The sequence below is a fragment of the Crinia signifera genome, chromosome 4 (assembly GCF_055691185.1).
Source record: "Crinia signifera chromosome 4, ASM5569118v1, whole genome shotgun sequence".
NCBI lineage: Eukaryota > Metazoa > Chordata > Amphibia > Anura > Myobatrachidae > Crinia > Crinia signifera.
Window position 1 is genome coordinate 148,256,225 of NC_139220.1, and position 19,541 is coordinate 148,275,765.

Here is a 19,541-nt window from a genome sequence, read left to right on the forward strand (position 1 = left end):
ATGTAGTGCCAATTGGATGAAAGAAATGTTAAATATGTATTAAAAAAAAACATAAAAAGTCAAAGATCCCTTTCTTCCCCAAAAAAAGGGGGGAGGGGGTATTTAAAAAGAAGAGGAATAAATGGTGTAGTCCAGTTCTTACGGTACCGTATTCAGTACAAGCCATACATCGATGAACTGGACTACACCATTTATTCCTCTTCTTTTTAAATGCCCCCCCCCCTTTTTTGGGGAAGAAAGGGATCTTTGACTTATTATGTTTTTTTAATAAATATTTCACATTTCTTACATCCAATTGGCACTACATTGTTATTTCTTGAGAATTGTTGATATTTAGCGCAGTGTACCCCTGTGTTTTCTTTGTTTCCCATTATACTTGCCCCTTACACATAATGCCACATGGATTGAGCCAAAATTCAAATAATGCCACATGGATTGAGCCAAAATTTACATAATGCCAAATGGATTGAGCCAAAATTCACACAATGCCACATGGATTGTGCCAAAATTCAAATAATGCCACACGGATTAAGCCAAAATTCACATAATGCCACATGGATTGTGCCAAAATTCAAATAATGCCACATGGATTGTGCCAAAATTCAAATAATGCCACACGGATTGAGACAAAATTCACATAATGCCACATGGACTGAGACAAAATTCACATAATGCCACACGGATTGAGCCAAGTGCTGCTTATCTATATGCTCATTGCCAAGAGTTCCATGCTCATTGCCAGAGGTTCCATGCTTGTTGCCATGTGGGATTACATGCTCATTGCCAAGGGGGAATACATGCTCTCTGTTAATGGGGGACAGCCGCCGCCAGGCAGAAGTGATAGCCACTGACCGTGGCAGAGCCTGGCTGTATTCATAGCACTGCAGGTCCCGGCTATTTGAAATAATACCCCTTTCACATCAGAAAATGCATTCCCAGGTTGGCCCCTTTTACACCAGCCTAGTAACTGCATTTTCTGGTGTGAGGGGGAGAGAAATCCACCCCTCCCCCCCTTTAACCGGTTATCTCATTTAACCGGCTATATCTTCGGAACCAACTGACCCACTTACATGAGACAAGTATCATATTGAAGAACTTTTGAGTGGGCTTTGAATGATTTTGGTCCAGTGAAACTGGAACGTTTGGTTCCAGAGTAATCTGCCCTCAAAGAACATGAACAGCCATGAAATTACATTTCAAAAATAAAAAAAATCGGTTTACACGCAATATTTCTGGAACCGATTGACCGATATGGACCAGCCTGGTATCATATTGAAGGCCCAGCGATTTGGAATTGAATGATATCACAAGCTGCTGTGATGTCAGGGGGGGAACTGGCAGCCGTCGGAACTGGGTGGGGGTCGGAATTGACGGGTCCATTATTATCCTATGGGGAAAAAAGTTACAGCTTTGCCAGGCGATATCTCTGGTTCCCGGGGGGCTAGAGACACGGGGCTGGGCTCGTTGGAAAGCCCTGGTCCTCAGCTACAAAATGGAATGACAGGGGGGCACGTGCCCGGGTGCCCCCCCCCCTGAATCCGCCACTGCATGTAAGCATACATGTAAGAATAATACATTGTGGGTGACACGTGGTGAACCTATAGCCGATCCGAATAAACACTGGTGGGAGAAGGAAAAACTACCTTAAGGACTATTACCCTTTGGGGATCCCCCTACTTTTTTGTCATACAAACGAGACTACACATTGTGTGTTTTTGTGTTTCTTGTTTTATATCCCTGAGGGAGGAAAGTACAAGAGAAATTCGTTCTGGACGTTGTTGAAATCACATTTTGGGATTGTAAGAGACGTTTTTGAGGTTGTATCTAAACAGTAAGATCTCAACAGTGTCTGTGCACCTAACTATTGGGTGCTTTTTCCTGTCTTTTTACTCAATATATTTCTATCCATTTACACACACAACATGTGTTGCTGGAGTGAAAAAGAAACAGGTGCATGCATGGCAACAAGATCGCGGCACATGTGGCAATTGGCATGGCAACATCTGTAGGTGTTGCCATGCCAATTGCCACATGTGACGCGATCTTGTTGCCATGCATGCACAGGTTTCTTATTCGCTCCAGCAACACAATGAAAAGCATTGAGGGACGATGATGCAGTACAACTTTGACGCACATATGCGCACAAGTACTGTAGTATGGCAACCATAAGCACAGCTAATGTACATCTACATTTCATGAAAAGAGCAGTTAATAAAAAACATTCTTTGTTATTAAATAAAAACTGCAAGTCTTGGTCATAAAACAATTCATTAATTTGTGAACAAAGATTATGAAAGAAACTGAATAAATGATGCACCTTCATGGTTTTCAACTTTGTTGAATTTGGACAGTATATGATTATGTAGTTAGGCAAATCTATTCCTCCATTGGGTGTTATGATTATAAAACTGAAATCTATCTGAGGATACACTCAAGAGAGCAACTTCTGCAATTTGTAGCAATATGAAACACAAACTTACATACTACTGGGTAAATGAAAAGAACAAAAATAATATTCATTTTGTTAATAAGACAGTTTTTCTCGCAAATTAGGCTGCAAAATGAGCATGAAGCAAGCAGTTTATTGCTGTTCCAGAAGAACAGCAATGAACCATAACTGATAAAAATGAGTTGTGCTTGGTTGTAGAAAAGCACTACAGGAAAAGATTTAGATATCGGCTTTGCAAAAAACGTGAAACAAATGCATGTTGTGCTATTTACCTTAATTAGCTACAAAGGCCAGGTACACAATGTTCCATTCGGTGCTTCACGCTAACTTGTGAAACCTTGTGCAGTAGCTCAAACTAGACAACAAGTAGTAACAAATTGGAAAAAATAAAGTATAGAATTAAATCTAAATTCCATTTGGACAAGTGCTGAGGCAGAAGCCCTCCCATCACCCCGAGTCTCGTGAGAAGAGTTAACTAACAGCAACTAACACAGTTTTCTCTCATAGAGGTGAGAAATAAAAAAGAAGTGCTGAATTTATTATATATTTACAACAACATAGATAATATAAAAGAGCAGATACTCCTTTGGGCCGTAGAATGATATCCATACTGTAACTTCTGCAGTTTCCTAGACCGGGACAGGGATACCTAGATTCCTCCTCAGTTATCTACTTATAGCTGTTCAGCAGATCACAAAAAAACATTCTGAGCCACAGTGGAGAGGACTAGTAGACAGAGGAAGAAGGCGAGTGGGCACCATAACATAATGTGAACTAGGGCACTGCTATGGAGATAAAATGAACTAAGGCATTACTAAGGGTCATCTAATGAACAGTCAATGCAAAGAATATTATCTCTAACTCACTTGGAATTGTGCGGGGGGGGGGGGGGATTATTAATTGGCCGAACCTGGGCTTGTTGAAGGGGCCCTCTTTGATGAACAAGAATTAAAAAAAAAAAAACCCCATTCATCGTGCATACACGGATAAACCAATATCGCCTAGTCAGCTGCAGATCTTAGAAGCTAAACAGGGCGGCCAAAATAAATACAGAATAGCCACTGCTAGTTTGCAGTGTGGGAATGGAGGCTCATAGCGGAGCAGTGGGTTTAACTGGAGGGAGGGGGGAGCTGTAGGAATGCAGCCCCTAGGTAAAATCTGCCACTGGTAATTATTTCCCCTCATTTTAAAAGGGGTGTAGTCATGCCTTCCTGGATATGGCCACACCCTCCAGGATCCGGAACAGTGGATGTTTTTAACTATGGGTTGCACTGGCTTCACTGTAACTGGTCGTGACTTCCTATTGGAATTCCCATCTGTCAGTCACCAGTCAGTCAGGCAATCCCATTAGGATGTGTTCCTCCCTCCCTCCCTCTGGGGTGCCGCTATGGGCTGCTTCAGCTGCAACTCTAAGAGGGTTTTACATATCTCTATTTGCATTCTCTAATCATGGTTGGCACATGTCCCCTTGAAATAAATCTTCCATTATCTGTCAATTGCTGTGCATGGACTCACAGAGCCGCTAACCAAGCCCCAACATGGGTTGGGCTGAAAGTGGCAGGGAGTCCCCACCACACCGTGATATCATTGGTCCCGCTGCCGGCTACCGCTGATTGCCCCTGTCATATTGACAGGGAACAGTGGCACAGTCAGCAGGAAGAGCCTGCTCACACAAGCATCCCTCTCCAGCAGCTGTGTCTAAGCAACACAACAGGGAGACGGGGAACAGCAGCAGCATCCCGGCCAAAGGCTCTTTGACCCAGAAGCAGCACTGCAGTGACCCAGCACCAGTGGTAAGGTGCCCTATGGGGTGTATATATATATATATATATATATATATATAAATAAAATGGAAGTCCAAACGTGCAGTCACCAAGGAGCTAGACCAGGGGTAGCCAACTCCAGTGCTCAAGAGCTACCAACAGTTAACTTTTTTAATGTCTCCTCACAGAATCAGAAGTAAAGTATTTTGCGCCACCTGTGGATCTTTTAATATATGTGTCACTCAGTAATGAGTGAGGTGAGCTGGAAAACATGAACTGTTGGAAGCTCTCGAGAACTGGAGTTGGCTACCCCTGAGCTAGACCAATGCTCCAATGTCCCAATGCTCATATGCAAGAAAAGGGAGAGGGAGCGCAGAATCAGCATATGTATAAAACTATTTTACTTGTGTACAAAGCTCACATACATTAAAGTAAAAAGCAATCAGCTTGCCAGAGATGGAATGAATGTCCACAAAAGCACCACGTCAGCAGGAGAGAATGGGACCAGCCTTGCTGCACCGCCGATAGTTCAGTGGACCAGGACTTGAACTAGACCAGGACATCTGCATACAGCGTTGTCTGTTGGAGGCCACGCCCAACACGTTTCATCGCTGTGGAACTGACTAAGTACATTTTTTATACTACTTTTTCTTGTAATTGTAATTCTTTTACTTATAATGTCGATAAGGGCAGCACTCAAAGTAGATTCCTTCAATGTCGGGGTGCCATCCTAGGATACCCCAGCCTGGGGTCCGAAATACAGCATGCAGATGGAGGCACTCCTCAGCTGAGCTGTGCACTCTATCCCTATTGAATAACAATACGTTTGCCGACAGCTGCTAAAGCCAAAAAGTGTTCTTTTCATCCATTTTGAATTAAAGAGCCTCCTTAGTCCTAAAGAGCATCCGCTGGTGGACATCTCTCAGAATTGATACTTAAAGTTTCCACGGGATCCAATCTTTTTGGATCATTATATACCTTTTAAGGAATCCCATTCCCAGCAAAAGATTGTGTGATCATCTTATCAAATTGATATACCTTTTGCCCCTGATGAAGTCAACACCATGACGAAACACATTGGGATAATGACATCTGACTAATTGATTTGTCAACTGTATAAGAGGATATTTTTACTTCTTGATTCACTAAAACTGTATTGTAAAACCTATACATACAGTACATATATATATATATATATATATATATATATATATATATATATACATATAATATGCTTGTAAAAAAGACGCACTCACCGGACTTCTCTTTTCATGGATTTAATATACATACCACAGCAAAAGTTCACATGACAGTGGGTAGATGGTCAACAGTTCGGCCTTATGTAAGGCCTTTATCAAGACCCCCTCTCCTGTCTCCACCAGCAGTGCTGGATATCTGAATCCAGCACCGCAGGAGACAGAGCTCCAGGCTTAATGCTTGTCATTTCTGAAGCCACATATCTGGATTGGCATCGCCACACAATTGATTGGTGATTTTATTCAATTGTGTAGTTTCTGGAAGGATATCCAAATCTTTGCGAAATTTTCTTTTTTTAAAAGAATATGGAGTCTTATTCCAACTGAAAAAATAGACTTGCTCCAAAGAAAAGGATTTTTTCTTGTTACATTATAATACCTTATTTAAAGGGAACATTTCCCTATCTGGTGGATTCTTCACAATAAGGTCATTCATCATTATATGGAAGACCTGTTATTATTCCCCTGATGAAGTCATTTCTGACAAAACGCGTTGGGTTTTCTATGTACTGTTGACATCCGAAAAAACATTTTTAATAAAAATACATCTTGTGGATGAACAAAGCCTCTTCCTACTTGAGTTGGAGATTACGGACAATCCCATTGAAATTGTTATAGGCGCCAAATCACTATTGGGTGGTATATATATATATATATATATATATATATATATATATATATATATATATATATGTTCACATGCATATATATATATATATATATATATATATGCACATATATATATATATATGCACCCATACGTACAGAGGTGAGGTGCGAAGTATTATGGACATTACGGTGTGGCTTCATGTGTAATGGGCATTATGATGTGGCGTCATGTGTAATGGGCATTACGATGTGGCGTCATGTGTAATGGGCATTACGATGTGGCGTCATGTGTAATGGGCATTACGATGTGGCGTCATGTGTAATGGGTAGTAGTGTGTGACATCATGTGTCAAGGGTAGAACCAATTTACTTATTTGCCCTGGGCACCAGAAATCATACTTTTGGCCCTCGGTGAAGCATGATATGACCCCAACAGCATGCCACACTTTACACGTGACATTCAACAAGCCAAACCGGTCCTCAAGATCTGCCAATGATCCACAGCTGTGGTCATTACGGTCACATTTTCAAACATGCTGCATTCATTCCTACTATACATCCACAGGTTGCCTGAAAACATGAACTGTTGGTAGATCTTGAGGACAGGTTTGGCCACCCCTGAACTACAGACTATACTCTCCTTGAAACTAATTTTCAAAAGAAGGCAAGTATGCGGTACCAGGCACCACTTCCAGCTCATTACCAACAGGGAGGACACATAGTTGAGGGTCTAGAAGTGGGGCTGCAGCACAGCCCAAAATTCAAAAAACGGCACCAAGCCAACTGCCATTAAGTACTGGCCTTTGAGGTTTGTCAGCATTTGGGGTGGCAGTTGATGTTTCTCCCTTTTTGAATGTTGGACTGTTCTGTAGCCCCATTTATAGAGCAGTGGAACTTAAATACATAGAATGAGTGACAGTAGGTCACACAATCAGAGTTTTAAGTTCCCTCTAATCCAGGGCTGGGCAACACCGGCCCTCCAGATGTTAATGAACTACACATCCCAGGATGCTTTGCATTAGTTTTGCTATGTGGCCATGCTGAAACAGATGCAAGGTATGCTGGGATGTGTAGTTCATCAACATCTGGAGGGCCGGTGTTGCCCAGCCCTGCTCTAATCCCTGGTGCCCTAGCTGACTTACTGACGGGTCCATAGACAAACTATAGATCTTTATATTCTAACAAGAAAATGTAAAAGCTGCTGTGAAAAGAGAAACATAATGAATTAGATGGCACATACTGCATGTACACCGTTACGATGCCCAGCTGTTTAATGTATATGAAAATAAATTTCACAATTAACTAAACACATTTTAAATCATTATGAATTCAAGAAGCCACTAAATGTATAGTATGCGATTTCATTTATAATCTACTGCACATGCACATTTCCTCTACACTACAAAAAGAATTATAGTTTTTACAGAAAAAAAAAGAAAACTTTCAATAGTATTTATGTAAATGTCTGAGCAAGCAATGTCATGGTTACAATACTCATGTAATTATGCAGCAACCAATTGCTGCAGCTAGTAAGCTTCACACCGAGCAGAATGTTTACTGATATTTAACAATAAACCTTAAACATTTCTATGAGAGTTTTCAAATGCTTGATTTCCAAACAAAGAAAAGGAGATGGTGGGAGAGTTATTAACATTTAGGGGACCCCTTAATCTAAGTGCATGTGTATTAGTACAGTATGACTCATTCTGGTGGTCCCACGTGGACAGGTACCTTTGCCATACAGTGGCTATACTTTACATGGCTAAATCCGGTCTATTTAGGTGCAGGGCTTGCCATAATTACACAGGTTTTGTGGGTGGCAAAAAAAAAAAACAACTGGTGAAATGTAGGCTTGAATTTAGCTAGCCGCAGCACTTTGCAGCTGTCCTGGATTAAAGGGATACCTTTAAAAATCGGGAGTGTGCATTAAAAAGGGTGTAGCCTGTGTAAAAAGTATAGTTCTACAATTATGGGAGAGACGAGTGGAGGGTCCCTCTAATTGGAGAACCAGCACCGGGCTTTTTGAGCTAGCCTTGGTTCCAAAATTATAAGTAATACCATGTTCTCATTGCCGCCCCTGCAAAATCCCAAGTTTTTCTTGCTGGATTTTTGGGGGGGCACAGAGCTTGTCAGCTCAACAGATTCCCTTCACACTGCACCTCTGACCCGGGAATTTCCCGTGTCTGCCCCTTTCACTGCTTTCCATGGTCTGCCTTCCAACAAGTGTGTGGAATGTAATAGCAGCTTTGATTGGCTGTTGGGAAATTTGTACAAATTACTGTGATTGGCTGTTTAAAAACAGCTTTTTTGCCTGCCTAAAGATTGTCATTTTAAATAGGGCTTTTTTCACCAGCACACTGCATAGATTTTATCATGGCTATTACAACATATAATAAAATATTAATAATAAGGACAAGACAGTTATGTTTTTATGTACATATTTTAATCATATGTACATTAAAGTGATTTTCACTATATACGTACTTGTATAGCATATAATGTATACGTACTTGCGTATAATGTATAATGCGTATATTGTATATGAATAATAATTGTGTATAATGTATACGTACTTGCGTAGCATATAATGGATGTCACATATCACATGATTACATACCCCAATGGGCTTGTTTTTTGGCATCATGTGTGAAAAACACGGGTCTGTGCTGTGCACACTGACGTACACCCGTGTATTACCCAGGAAAAACCCTGCAAAAACCCGTGTCTAATTCCCGGGGCATAACACCCGGGAATTTCACAAAGACCTTTTCACACTGAGACAGGACACGGTAATTTTCAGCTTGCCCAGGGAAATACCCGGGTTTTTGCGGCAGTGAGAACGGGGTATAAGAAAAGGAATTTGGGTCCAGTGTATTTTAGGAACAAGCAGCGGGCTCTTGCAAGTTCTAAAAATATGAATGAGAACCAGGGCCGTAATCTGAGAACAAGCACTGGGCTCCACTAGCAAGGGAGATAATGCCACAGCAGGGGACACACTTGATTGGTCATATGGTTAAGCATTTATCACCCCTGGCTACTCCACCCAGGCCAGCAATTCTTAGGAAGGTCAGGACCCCCAATAGAGGGGTCCCTCCTCTCCAGTGTACACCATGCCTGGGCGGGCTATCCTGCACACCCCTGGATGTGGGTTGATAATTTGTTCTAAACCACAATCCATAACCATTAATGGGATCTTGGAGCCAGCTCTGGTTCTATAAATACATGGGGGAAAAAATAGTGTGGGTGGATCCCAGATATTGGAACCAGCACCAGGCTCTTAGAGCCAGCCTTGGTTATTAAAATACAGGGGAGAAAATGAGTGGAGGCTCACCGTATTTAAGAACCAGCACCAGCCTCTACTAACAAGCAAGATAATGCCACAGCCAGGGGACACACTTCACGTATCCCTCTGCTAATCAGTCCAATTTGGGCATTCTTGGGAGGTGGGGACCCCCACAAATAGAAACACCCCTCTTCAGGGTATCCCATGACTGGTCTAAAGCCTAGAGCTGTTACCTGCACCCCTGGGTGGTTGGTGCAGGATTTATAGATGAAATAATATTGTACCTTTATGGTAGGACCATAGGTCCCACCTAGCCTGCCCCATATGTAGGTATTAGGAAAAACACAGGTAATAGAATGTGGGGCATTAAAGGCCCAATTGGTACCTGTAGTCCCCTGTAAAGCAAAAAATATATTACAAAAACCCTGTGTATTTTTTTATTTTATTTACCTGTCTATTCACCAAGGGGGGCTGACGCCTCACCCAGGGCTTCCGTGTTGCCTTCATCTGGAGGAAGTTTTGACCAAACAGGAAGTGAGAGAAAAAAACACAAAGTTCACCATGACATTCAACTTGCCTTTGAGGGACTGGGGTGAATGTGGCCTTCAATATTTTTCCATCGTAATTTAATACGTGCAAGAAAATGATGGCCAAAAACGGCAAAACCACATATAGAACATGGGAATTTGACACTATGGCCATAATTAACCCCTTGGGGGGTATGTACGGAGATTTTCTGGGCTCAGCAGCGGTGCCACCCCAGAAAATTTCCTGGCATATCACTAATGTGGAATAGGTGTGCACCACTGGCACACCACCTCTAGAGCACCCCCCCCCCCCTATCACTCCCCCCAACACCTTTGCTCCGGCGATCGTACACCAGAGCTCCCCTGACCCCCTCTTCCCCATCCACCACCCACCATGCAGTTTACAGCAATGACGTAGGCGGCAGGCTCAGGGATGTTCGGAGCGGCTCGGGAGAGTTCAGGCACCGAGTCCTCACGAGCCGCCGCAAACATCCCTGAGCCTGGCACCTGTGTGATGACTGACAGATGGCTGGGGCAGCGGAGGCAGGGAAGCTCCGGCGTACTAACACCGGAGCTGAGGTGAGGGGGGGGGTGCTTCCTATGATCTGTGGTGGGTTTTGCTGGGGCAGGACAAACCTGCCCTGGTAGGTTTGTCCTGCCCCAACAACACCCACCACTCAAGGGGTAAAAGGGGTTTTCCACTTACAGCAAATAGTTGTTTTCTATTGAAAACATTCTCAGTGCTAAAAATATCCCTTAAAATATATACAGTATCTTAATATACTAATTGGAAATATTCAGTTTTTTATAATACAAGTAATACAAGTAATTGTGACATAGCTGTATGATATTATTTTTCTGCATTTTAGCAATATTTTTTATATCCAAATTCTTCCATCAGTAACCATAGTTACAGTTTTAGTCCAATGAACTACGTATCTCTCCTTAGCAGAAGAGATCAAATAAATCTACTGTGGTTTTCTTTTTCTGATAACGTACATGACTTGAAAAACATAGGAAGATTTGAAAGTACATTTGTGCAGGTGTCAACATCTAGTGCCACATCTGTTCCAAAAGCAGAAAGGAAAGTACATAGAAAATCACACAGGAAATAATGTGGTTTCAATTTATAGAAAAGAAAGAAATGGACCTGCAAGCCATCAGAAAAAATCCATTAACAGTAATTTACAAACACGAAAAAATGTGGATGCATGTAGCTAATGCCCTTTCTATTCTTGTCTTGTGATATTATACAACAAATTATGCAAATATATAGACTAGTGTTCCTTCTAGGAACCGGGGCAGGCAGGGCGCCGCTGCACGGGGGGCATCGTCAAGGGGGCGGACCAGGCCCGCCGTTGTCACTGTTCTGGGCGGTCCCGTGCTGCCTAAGTCACAAAAGGGGCGTGCCCGGGCCGCGTAGTGACGAAAAGGGGCGGGCCCGGCTGCCGTCGTCAGGAAAAGGGGCGGGCCCGGCCAGCTTCGTCATTGAAGGGGGCAGGCCCGGCCGCACCGAAGGCTCTCCGCTGCCAGGGAAGCGCCGGGCACCGCTATATACTGCGGCGCCGGGCTTCCCCGATATCACGATAAGAGGAGGAGGCAGGCTGTTTTAGCAGGGCGCTGCCAGAGGGGCAGGTCGCATTTTGCCCTTGAAAAATCGGGCAGGGCGCAGTGCCCCGCTAAAACAGCCTAGCGGGAACACTAATAGACTGTGCAGATCAGCAATCAGGTCAAAGTTGCAGATGAAAGTAGACAAAGAAACCCCCCCGTGTAAATCTGTGAAGTAATTGCAAAATTATCGCAGAGCGATATCCACTGGCAAATCCTTATGCAGTTCCCAAACCATTAAATGATATTTCCAGTCTGTTCAAAGTTAAGTCTGACCTTATCGGTCAGCTACAACAGACAGGCTGATCGATATCCCAGACCATCTCTTTAAACGCCAGGGCATGTCTGCGTTTTTTCAGACTCTACCTGAAAACAGCAGGTGTCCACTCTAATGCCAGCTTCCTGTCAGTCAACCTCCATCTAAATTGTGTTTGCGGTCCATACAGTGCACTCCATATTCAAATTATGGGCGGTATTCAATGTGAATACTGGCGACGTGCAGCGAATCCTGTTTAGGATTCGCTGCACATTCGCCACTACTCGCTGCGTTCCGGAGCCTCGCCGGCGCCGGTATTCAACGAGTCAGGGGCTCGCTGCCCCTGACTGGCGAATTTGAGCTCCTGCGGCGAACGCCGCAGGGAGCCTGAGGACGGTGGCAGGCAGGGAGATGGAAGTCTCCCTGCCTGCCCCAGAACGTTTGTGGGGGGGGAGGTGGGCTCCCCGGGAGCCAGGCAGCACAGGCTGCCCCCCGGGGGTGCCAGCAGGGGACCGGGTATATTCACTACACCCGATCATGCATATGTAATGATCGGGTGAAGTGAATATATGAATATCTAATGAGCGGCTCGGCTCCGGCCCCCTGCTGGCTGCTCTGTGTAAAAAAAAAAAAAAACAGAACTACTTTTTTCATGCAAGGAAACCTTTGAAGGTGGAAAGGACATGCCAGTTTTTTTTTTTACAATAAAGACACCTACAGATGTTTCCTCATAAATCTAATCTCAACCCACCATGCACTACAAGATGCCATGCAGACGCAAGCCAACATTTTCTGGGCAGCTTGTCATGTCAGGCATATTTTGCTGCGCATCGCTATGTTAACAAGACGCACAACCAGCTTCTGCTGATTAAAAGGTCATGCAGTAGGCATATGTTGTGTGTGTGACTGGCTGTATTTGCATATGTAATGCTACGATACAGTTTTCCAGGAAAGCACTGTAATGTAGCATTTTGTACAAAGATACAACTGCAGTTGTACAGAAAGAACAGACATGCTGCATATCATTTTATTCAGCAGGTGCATTCTATTAGCCTGATTCAGCATGGATTGCAACAAAATCGTTCTCTAATGAGAAAAACCATGTTGCCCTGCAGGTGGGGCAAATGTAACATGGTGTCTGCCTTATTGTGATCCATGCTAAATCAGGCCCTATATGCGTAGCACTGCTAATCCGTTTAAGATTGCATGAGAAGATGCTCGGCACTACCGAGTCACACAGTGTGTGACTAGAAGGGCTAACACGACGGAAACAAGGATGTAGGAGAACCCATCTGTATAGCTATAATTTAATCATGTAGACATTAAGAACTGCCTAAAAGGCAGGAGGATGTCATTGTAATCTGATGGCATCAAATTGGAAAAAGCTGACAAATACAATGGTTAAAACAGTCAGTGGTTTTGGCTCAGAATTTGAAAATGATCTTCCCTTAAAGGTGATCTCACGATATACAGTATGTATATGGTTAAAACTGTGCTATAATCAGGGGTATTTTAAGAAAGAAGGCCCTCATGAAGCCTCCTCTGTCTGGGCCCCCTCCTCTCTGCCAGGAGCAGTGCAGCGTAGTAAGGTCTTAACACCAGATTACACTGTGCATGCACAGATCTCCACAAACATTGCACGTGGCTATTTTTTCAGGTAATTTCAGTAGTGATTCTGCCTTTAATTATTAAAAAAATTTTTTTATAAAAAATGCCACTGGGTATAATCTATTTTCTTCCACATAGAGGCTACTGAAACTTTGCTGAAGATAAAGGAGTGCAGGTTTAACTGCAGGTACAACATTAATCGGCTTTGGTGTTCTTAAGGTGCACCCTTCTGCTAGAATTTCCATTTTCCTAATACACATACTTCCCATTTTAGCCATTTATACCAAAGCCAAGATCTGTTTTAATAAAGAGAGTTGGGAACTCTAAATGACCCATCATGTGTAGCAGCACACATATTATGCAGGTTCTTATAGTCGTAAGGTATTTTGTCTAATTATTCTCTTTTAGAATATATTGCTTATATGTTGGCATGCTTCATGGTTCGCTGAAACTGAAATTTAGAAATGGCTAATACATTATCATTACTCAAATAATTAGTCTTGGGAGCCATAGATTTTTTTGTAATTAGCTATCTCTAAGCAAGTGCCAATATACTCATCTAATTACCAAGAGAGGCAGCTGGATGTAAAAATGCTTTAAACATTCATTGCCTTGGTGATTTGGGTACAGCCTGTGTGCATATTATGTCATTTAATGAAAAACTAAGAGCTTTCAATTGGGAATACTTTACAAACAATAAAGCCATTTTTATTTCCCCCAAAAAATGTATTACATGTTGCATAGTAATTCAGATTAAAGTGATGTCATTATGCTTTACAGCTCAGTCTCATATTATATATGAATACATACATACATACACACAGGGGCCGAACTGCGGGAGATAATGAAGTCTGCTGATTGGCTTATGCCTTAAAAGGGGTCACCTATCCTCCACGGTCTGTAGCTGCTTGGTGATCGTTATCCCACAACTGGCTTTTATAAATCAGGACTGTTTAATAAATGGAGGACCTTTGTGGCGGCAGGGGAGGGGGGGGGGAAGAGGGGGTTCCTGCAGCGCACAGCTCCTCCAAGGCATTGACTTCAGCTGACTAGCTCTCATACGGCTAATGTACTCTCTTACTCTATAAGGTACAGTAGGCTCTGTCAGTACTAAATATTTTTATTTTACAATTGACAAATTGTACAAAATTAAAAAGTACAATGACAGAAACATTAAGAAGAAGAATTGCTCTGGTGAGGGACTTGTGCGTGGTCGGGGTCCTCCCATGTATCCATGTCTCCATACCATTATGTGTCAGCCATCGCCTAACACCATGCTCTAAACACAAGGATACAGCATTAATAGAACCCAACATACTGTTGCTTAGGTATATCTTCATGTAATCGTATTAATACTTGCCATGTTTTCTGCTACATGATGATACAAGAACCGCAGAGACCCATCTTAATGTATATACGATTTTCTCTGTAATTACTCACTGTGTTTCTTTTTATAATTTACAATTACTGTATGTTTACTATTTGCTGTGAAGTGATGCTTCAATAATAAAAAAAAAAGATAAAAAAAAAAAAGAAGAATTGCATTGTACAATGTACCATCTTCAACAAAATATTTTTTAATACAAAACAAGTAATAATAAAAGGAAAAAAATGGGGAAGGAAGTGTTAGGTAGGGGAGAAGACAAGACAAGACATCCTATGTATTTAGGGTCTAATAAGTATTATTATTCAATATTTATTATTTAAAATACATTCTAATTGGAAAAAAAAACAATCTCTTAGGAGAATCTTAGGTTCTTGACAATTGACGAATAGAAAACCATGCAGTTGACTCAAAAAGTTTATATATGTATTTTTGTGTATCTTCATCTAGACTATCAATGTATTTTTCCCATTTTTTAGCAAATTTCTGTATCCCCTGTTCCACATCTGACAATGTAGCTCTACGTTCAAAATACAAAATCTTAAGTACCATATTTTTTACTGCAGATAGAGATGGCGCACTCTTTTTTATCCAATGTAAGAGGATAAGTTTTTTTGGCTATAACTAATATAATAGTTATTACTGAAATGTACTTCTTAGATTCTGGACCTAGATTCCAATTTTGGAAGTCAAGAAATAAACATGCATTCGGTTGCTTGTTTATTTTTATATAAAAAAAATGTATTAATATAATCAATCACCTTATACCAAAATGTAGAAATCTTATTACAGGTCCAAAAATTGTGAAATAGATCGGCCTTTTTAATGTTACATTTAACACAGCAACCGGAGTCATCTACCACCATATGAGCTCTCTGATTAGGAGCAATGTATGCCCTATGAAGACATTTGAAATGAGTTTCCTGTAGGGATGCACAATGAAGGAATCTAAATGAATTAAATATGTTATTAAGAAAGTTATCACATGGACCTAAAGAGGGTATATCTTTTTCCCAAGTGGCGGTTACCTTTGTCCATTGTTTATCTCTTTCACAAGTTCTAAATGTTGAGTTATAATGTCTAAGATGAAATGGACAATTTTTGTTGAGTGACATCAGGACATAGAGTGGATCAGTATCAGTCATATCTAGCATTGGTCGTTTTTGAGATTGGATGAAATGTCTAGTCTGTAAATACATAAAGAATTCACCGTTCGGAATACAATACTTCTGCTGAAAAAGTCTGCGAATTACATTATATTTTTTCCAAACAAGAAAACATTTATTTTCCATTCCAGGAATGAAGTTAGGATTACCCCATAATGTATTATGTATGGATGATACATGACATCTGTTTTTTTTTTTTTTTTATGGGAATGACACCATGCCAAAATAAAATATTCTCTTTTACTTCTGATGGAATTTTGCTTCTTGGTGTGTGTAAAAGTGCAGCAGGTGAATAAGGTTGTAATGTGGCCAGTTCCAGTTTATAATTTACAAATACAGATCTGCCCCAAAGCCAATCAGTAATATATCTGAACATCGCTGCTCTACTAATTTGTATTAGGTCAGGAATACTTAGTCCTCCTTCTTCCCTAAAAAGTCGCAATCTTGAGTATGGAATTCTTGGTCTCTTATTTGCCCATAAGAATTTTTTAAAGATTCTATCTATACGTTGGGCATCTCTTTTAAGAAGAGGTATAGGTAGGGTTAATAATAAATACGAAAGTTCAGGGAAGGCGACACCCTTGATCACTTCTGTTCTGCCCATAAGTGAAAGAGGAAGTGAAGTCCAGTCTTCAAGTAACCTACTGTATCTATTTTCGAAATTATTGGTCCGTAATTTATAGAATACAAGTTTGAAAGTTTTGATGGGATATGAATGCCTAAATATTTTATGCTGGATTTTGCTATTGGAAATTTTGTTAAGACTGGGTGTTTTGAGAAAAAAGTGGATTCACCTGACAATAATAATAGTTCTGACTTTGAAATATTAATTTTGTATCCTGCAAAAGAACCAAATATTTCTATTTGAGAAATTATTTCTGGAATTGATATAAGTGGTTTGGAAATGAATAAAAGCATGTCGTCTGCATAAAGTGAAATCTTAACCGGGTAATTGTTTATTTTAATGCCAGTAAAAATCTCTGATTTATGCAGTGAAACCGCTAAGGGTTCCAATGCGAGCGCAAATAATAAGGGTGATAATGGACATCCCTGACGAGGTCCTGAACCAATTACGAAAGGAGAAGATAGAAAGTCATTTCCCAGTACCTGTGTGGATGGATCTTGATAAATTCGAAAGATTAAATCTACAAAGTTTTCCGGCATTCCGAATCTTTGTAAAGTCTCTAACAAATGATCCCAAGTGATAAGGTCAAAAGCCTTTTCTGCGTCTAAAGACAATAATACATTTGTTTCAGAGACGCTTCAAGAATGCAGACCCTGAATCACTGCTAGTAGGCTCTGTCAGCACTTGTACTACACTGTCTGGAGGGGGGGAGGGGGGGGAGGAGGGGTTCCTGCAGCGCACAGCTCCTCCAAGGCATTGAATTCAGCTGACTAGCTCTCATAAGGCTAACATGCTCTCTTACTCTATAAGGTACAGTAGGCTCTGTCAGCACTTGTACCACACTGTCTGTGTGTGCGTGTCTGTGGCACATGTGGGGGGTTGTGGGCAGACCAGTAGAGAGCCTGGCCATGCCCAGAAAGTTTTTAGGGGGTCATGAACTAATTGTGGAAGGAATAGAATAAAATGCTGTAAAAAAATAGCACTTTAAACATCTACCTAGCTACACTGCATCCCAGCACACCACAACATGTCCTGGGATGAGAAGAGCTGCTGCTGTCACCAGATAATGGGGGCCCCATTGGGCCCTTCCACCAGTCCCGGGCGATTGGTGCCCCCTCCTCCGGTATCACTGGTGGTGAGTGCCAGGGGTGTCCTTAATGTTGGCAACAATTATTTTAAGTGCATGCAAGTGCATCTGTGTGTGTGTGTGTGTGTTTTTTCAGTGTGTGTGTGTGTGTGTGTGTGTGTGTGTGTGTGTGGAGGGATGTTTAGGAAAAGGTGTGTGTTTAATTGAGATAGGACTGTGTGTGTGTGTATGCCACTGCATGCACACAGTCATATATTTTAAGAAACAAAGTACTGTATGTACACATAATGCACATCATTGACAGACTGGACCAGGGGCAAGGTGGCACTTGCACCCCAGGCAAGCATCTTTGTAGATATTTGGGGCCACAACCATGATAAATAGCCAACCCACATTATCTAGCTACCCCCCTGTCAGCTACTGTAGCTATGTCCGAACATACACCAATCTACTGCTAGGCATGGTCATTAAGCTATGGTTGTACTGCTGGGTGATGACCGTGTCAATTAGTGGAGGTCTCTAAATACTCCAATGACTGGGGATGCGGTCATTTGGTCTACAGGGATGCGGTCATTTGGTCTACAGCATGATGGTCGACAGTCATTCTGTCGACACCATTAGGTCGACATGGGAAAAGGTCAACATGGGTCTAGGTCGACATAGGGGAAGGTCGACATGGTTCTAGGTCGAAAGGTCATTAGTTTGACAGGTTGTTTAGTTTGATGGGTCATTAGTTCGACATTGTCTATGTCGACAGTCAAAAGGTCGACATGCGGTTTTTCAATGTTTTTTTGAGCCGACATACAGTAGGAGCAAGTTTCATCTTTGCTCCTTTGTCCATGGCTAGCCATGGCTATTCTATTGTTCTCAGCTGCAATACAATACGTATTGCAGCTGAGAACAATAGAGTAGCCATGGCCAAAGGAGCAAAGATGAAACTTGCTCCTACTGTATGGTATTTTATGCCCTACCATCCAAATATGTTGACCTTTTCCCATGGCGACCTACACCCATGTTGACCTTTTCCCATGTCGACCTAATGACTGTCGACCATCATGCTGTAGACCAAATGATCCCAACCCGACTGATTGTTGGATGGCTAATCTCTGATTAGTGGATGACTGGAGCTATCCTCCAAATCAGGTTAATCTACAGTGTGAGCACGCTGCCCATGCCATGCAGAGACTGTCCCTTGAATTAGGGATTGTTGCAGCACTGACTGGAAGTCTCTGACACCTGCATGTTCTCTCTATCCCACAAGGTGAATGCAGATTGTACCAGGAAAAGGGAGCCAGGAGTGTTATGTGCAGGAATCATGCAGACTCCCATGTGTCAGGTGTTGGCTCATTAGCCCACAAAGGCCAGGTTCTGGATGGTGTGAAGCAGTAGGACTGGGGGAAGGTGTATTGCACATTTACCAGCCAGGTGGGATGGAGTGGACGTGTTATATTATATAGGCTGTAATTATTAATGTTAAGGGAATATCAGGAGTTAAGATGTATATAGGATATGGGGGAGGCATATTATATTATCTTTCTATCTATCTTTATATTAGTGCTGGGCAACGATTACAATTTTAATCAAGATTAATCGCATAAGTGATGCTTACCTACATCATCATTGCCATAGGGGGGTTCCATGCTCGTTGCAATAGGGGGTGTTAAACTTTTTATTGTGATGGTGAATGGCGCAGCGGAGGTGCAGAGTCTATGATCGCATTAGAGACCCTGTGCCCCTCTCCAAAGATGGTCACCGTAAGAGGTCACCTCTAGGTTCTGTACACCAGATATTATGTCCTGATGACGGAGTGTGTCGACCCTGAAATGTTGACCATGATGGAATAAAATTGGTCCCACGCTTTGCGTCTGTATGCAGTCCCTGAGTGCCCGTAGCTTCTCTTTGGCATTTTAATACCTCTTT

At 41.9% G+C, this 19,541-nt stretch overlaps 1 protein-coding gene across 3 annotated transcripts in view; it reads right to left on the reverse strand.

Moving 5' to 3' along the window:
• Positions 1 to 19,541, reverse strand: part of IMMP2L (inner mitochondrial membrane peptidase subunit 2) — a 990,168-nt gene that overhangs the window by 682,346 nt on the left and 288,281 nt on the right. The window contains exon 4 of one of the 3 annotated variants that reach the window (XM_083182738.1): positions 14,464 to 14,638. The exons of the other annotated variants lie outside the window; for them this stretch is intronic. Within the exon in view, the coding sequence (XP_083038864.1) occupies positions 14,626 to 14,638 (13 nt within the window). The 3' untranslated portion in view covers positions 14,464 to 14,625. Of the gene's footprint in view, positions 1 to 14,463; positions 14,639 to 19,541 lie in introns of those variants that run through there. 3 annotated transcript variants of the gene reach the window in all.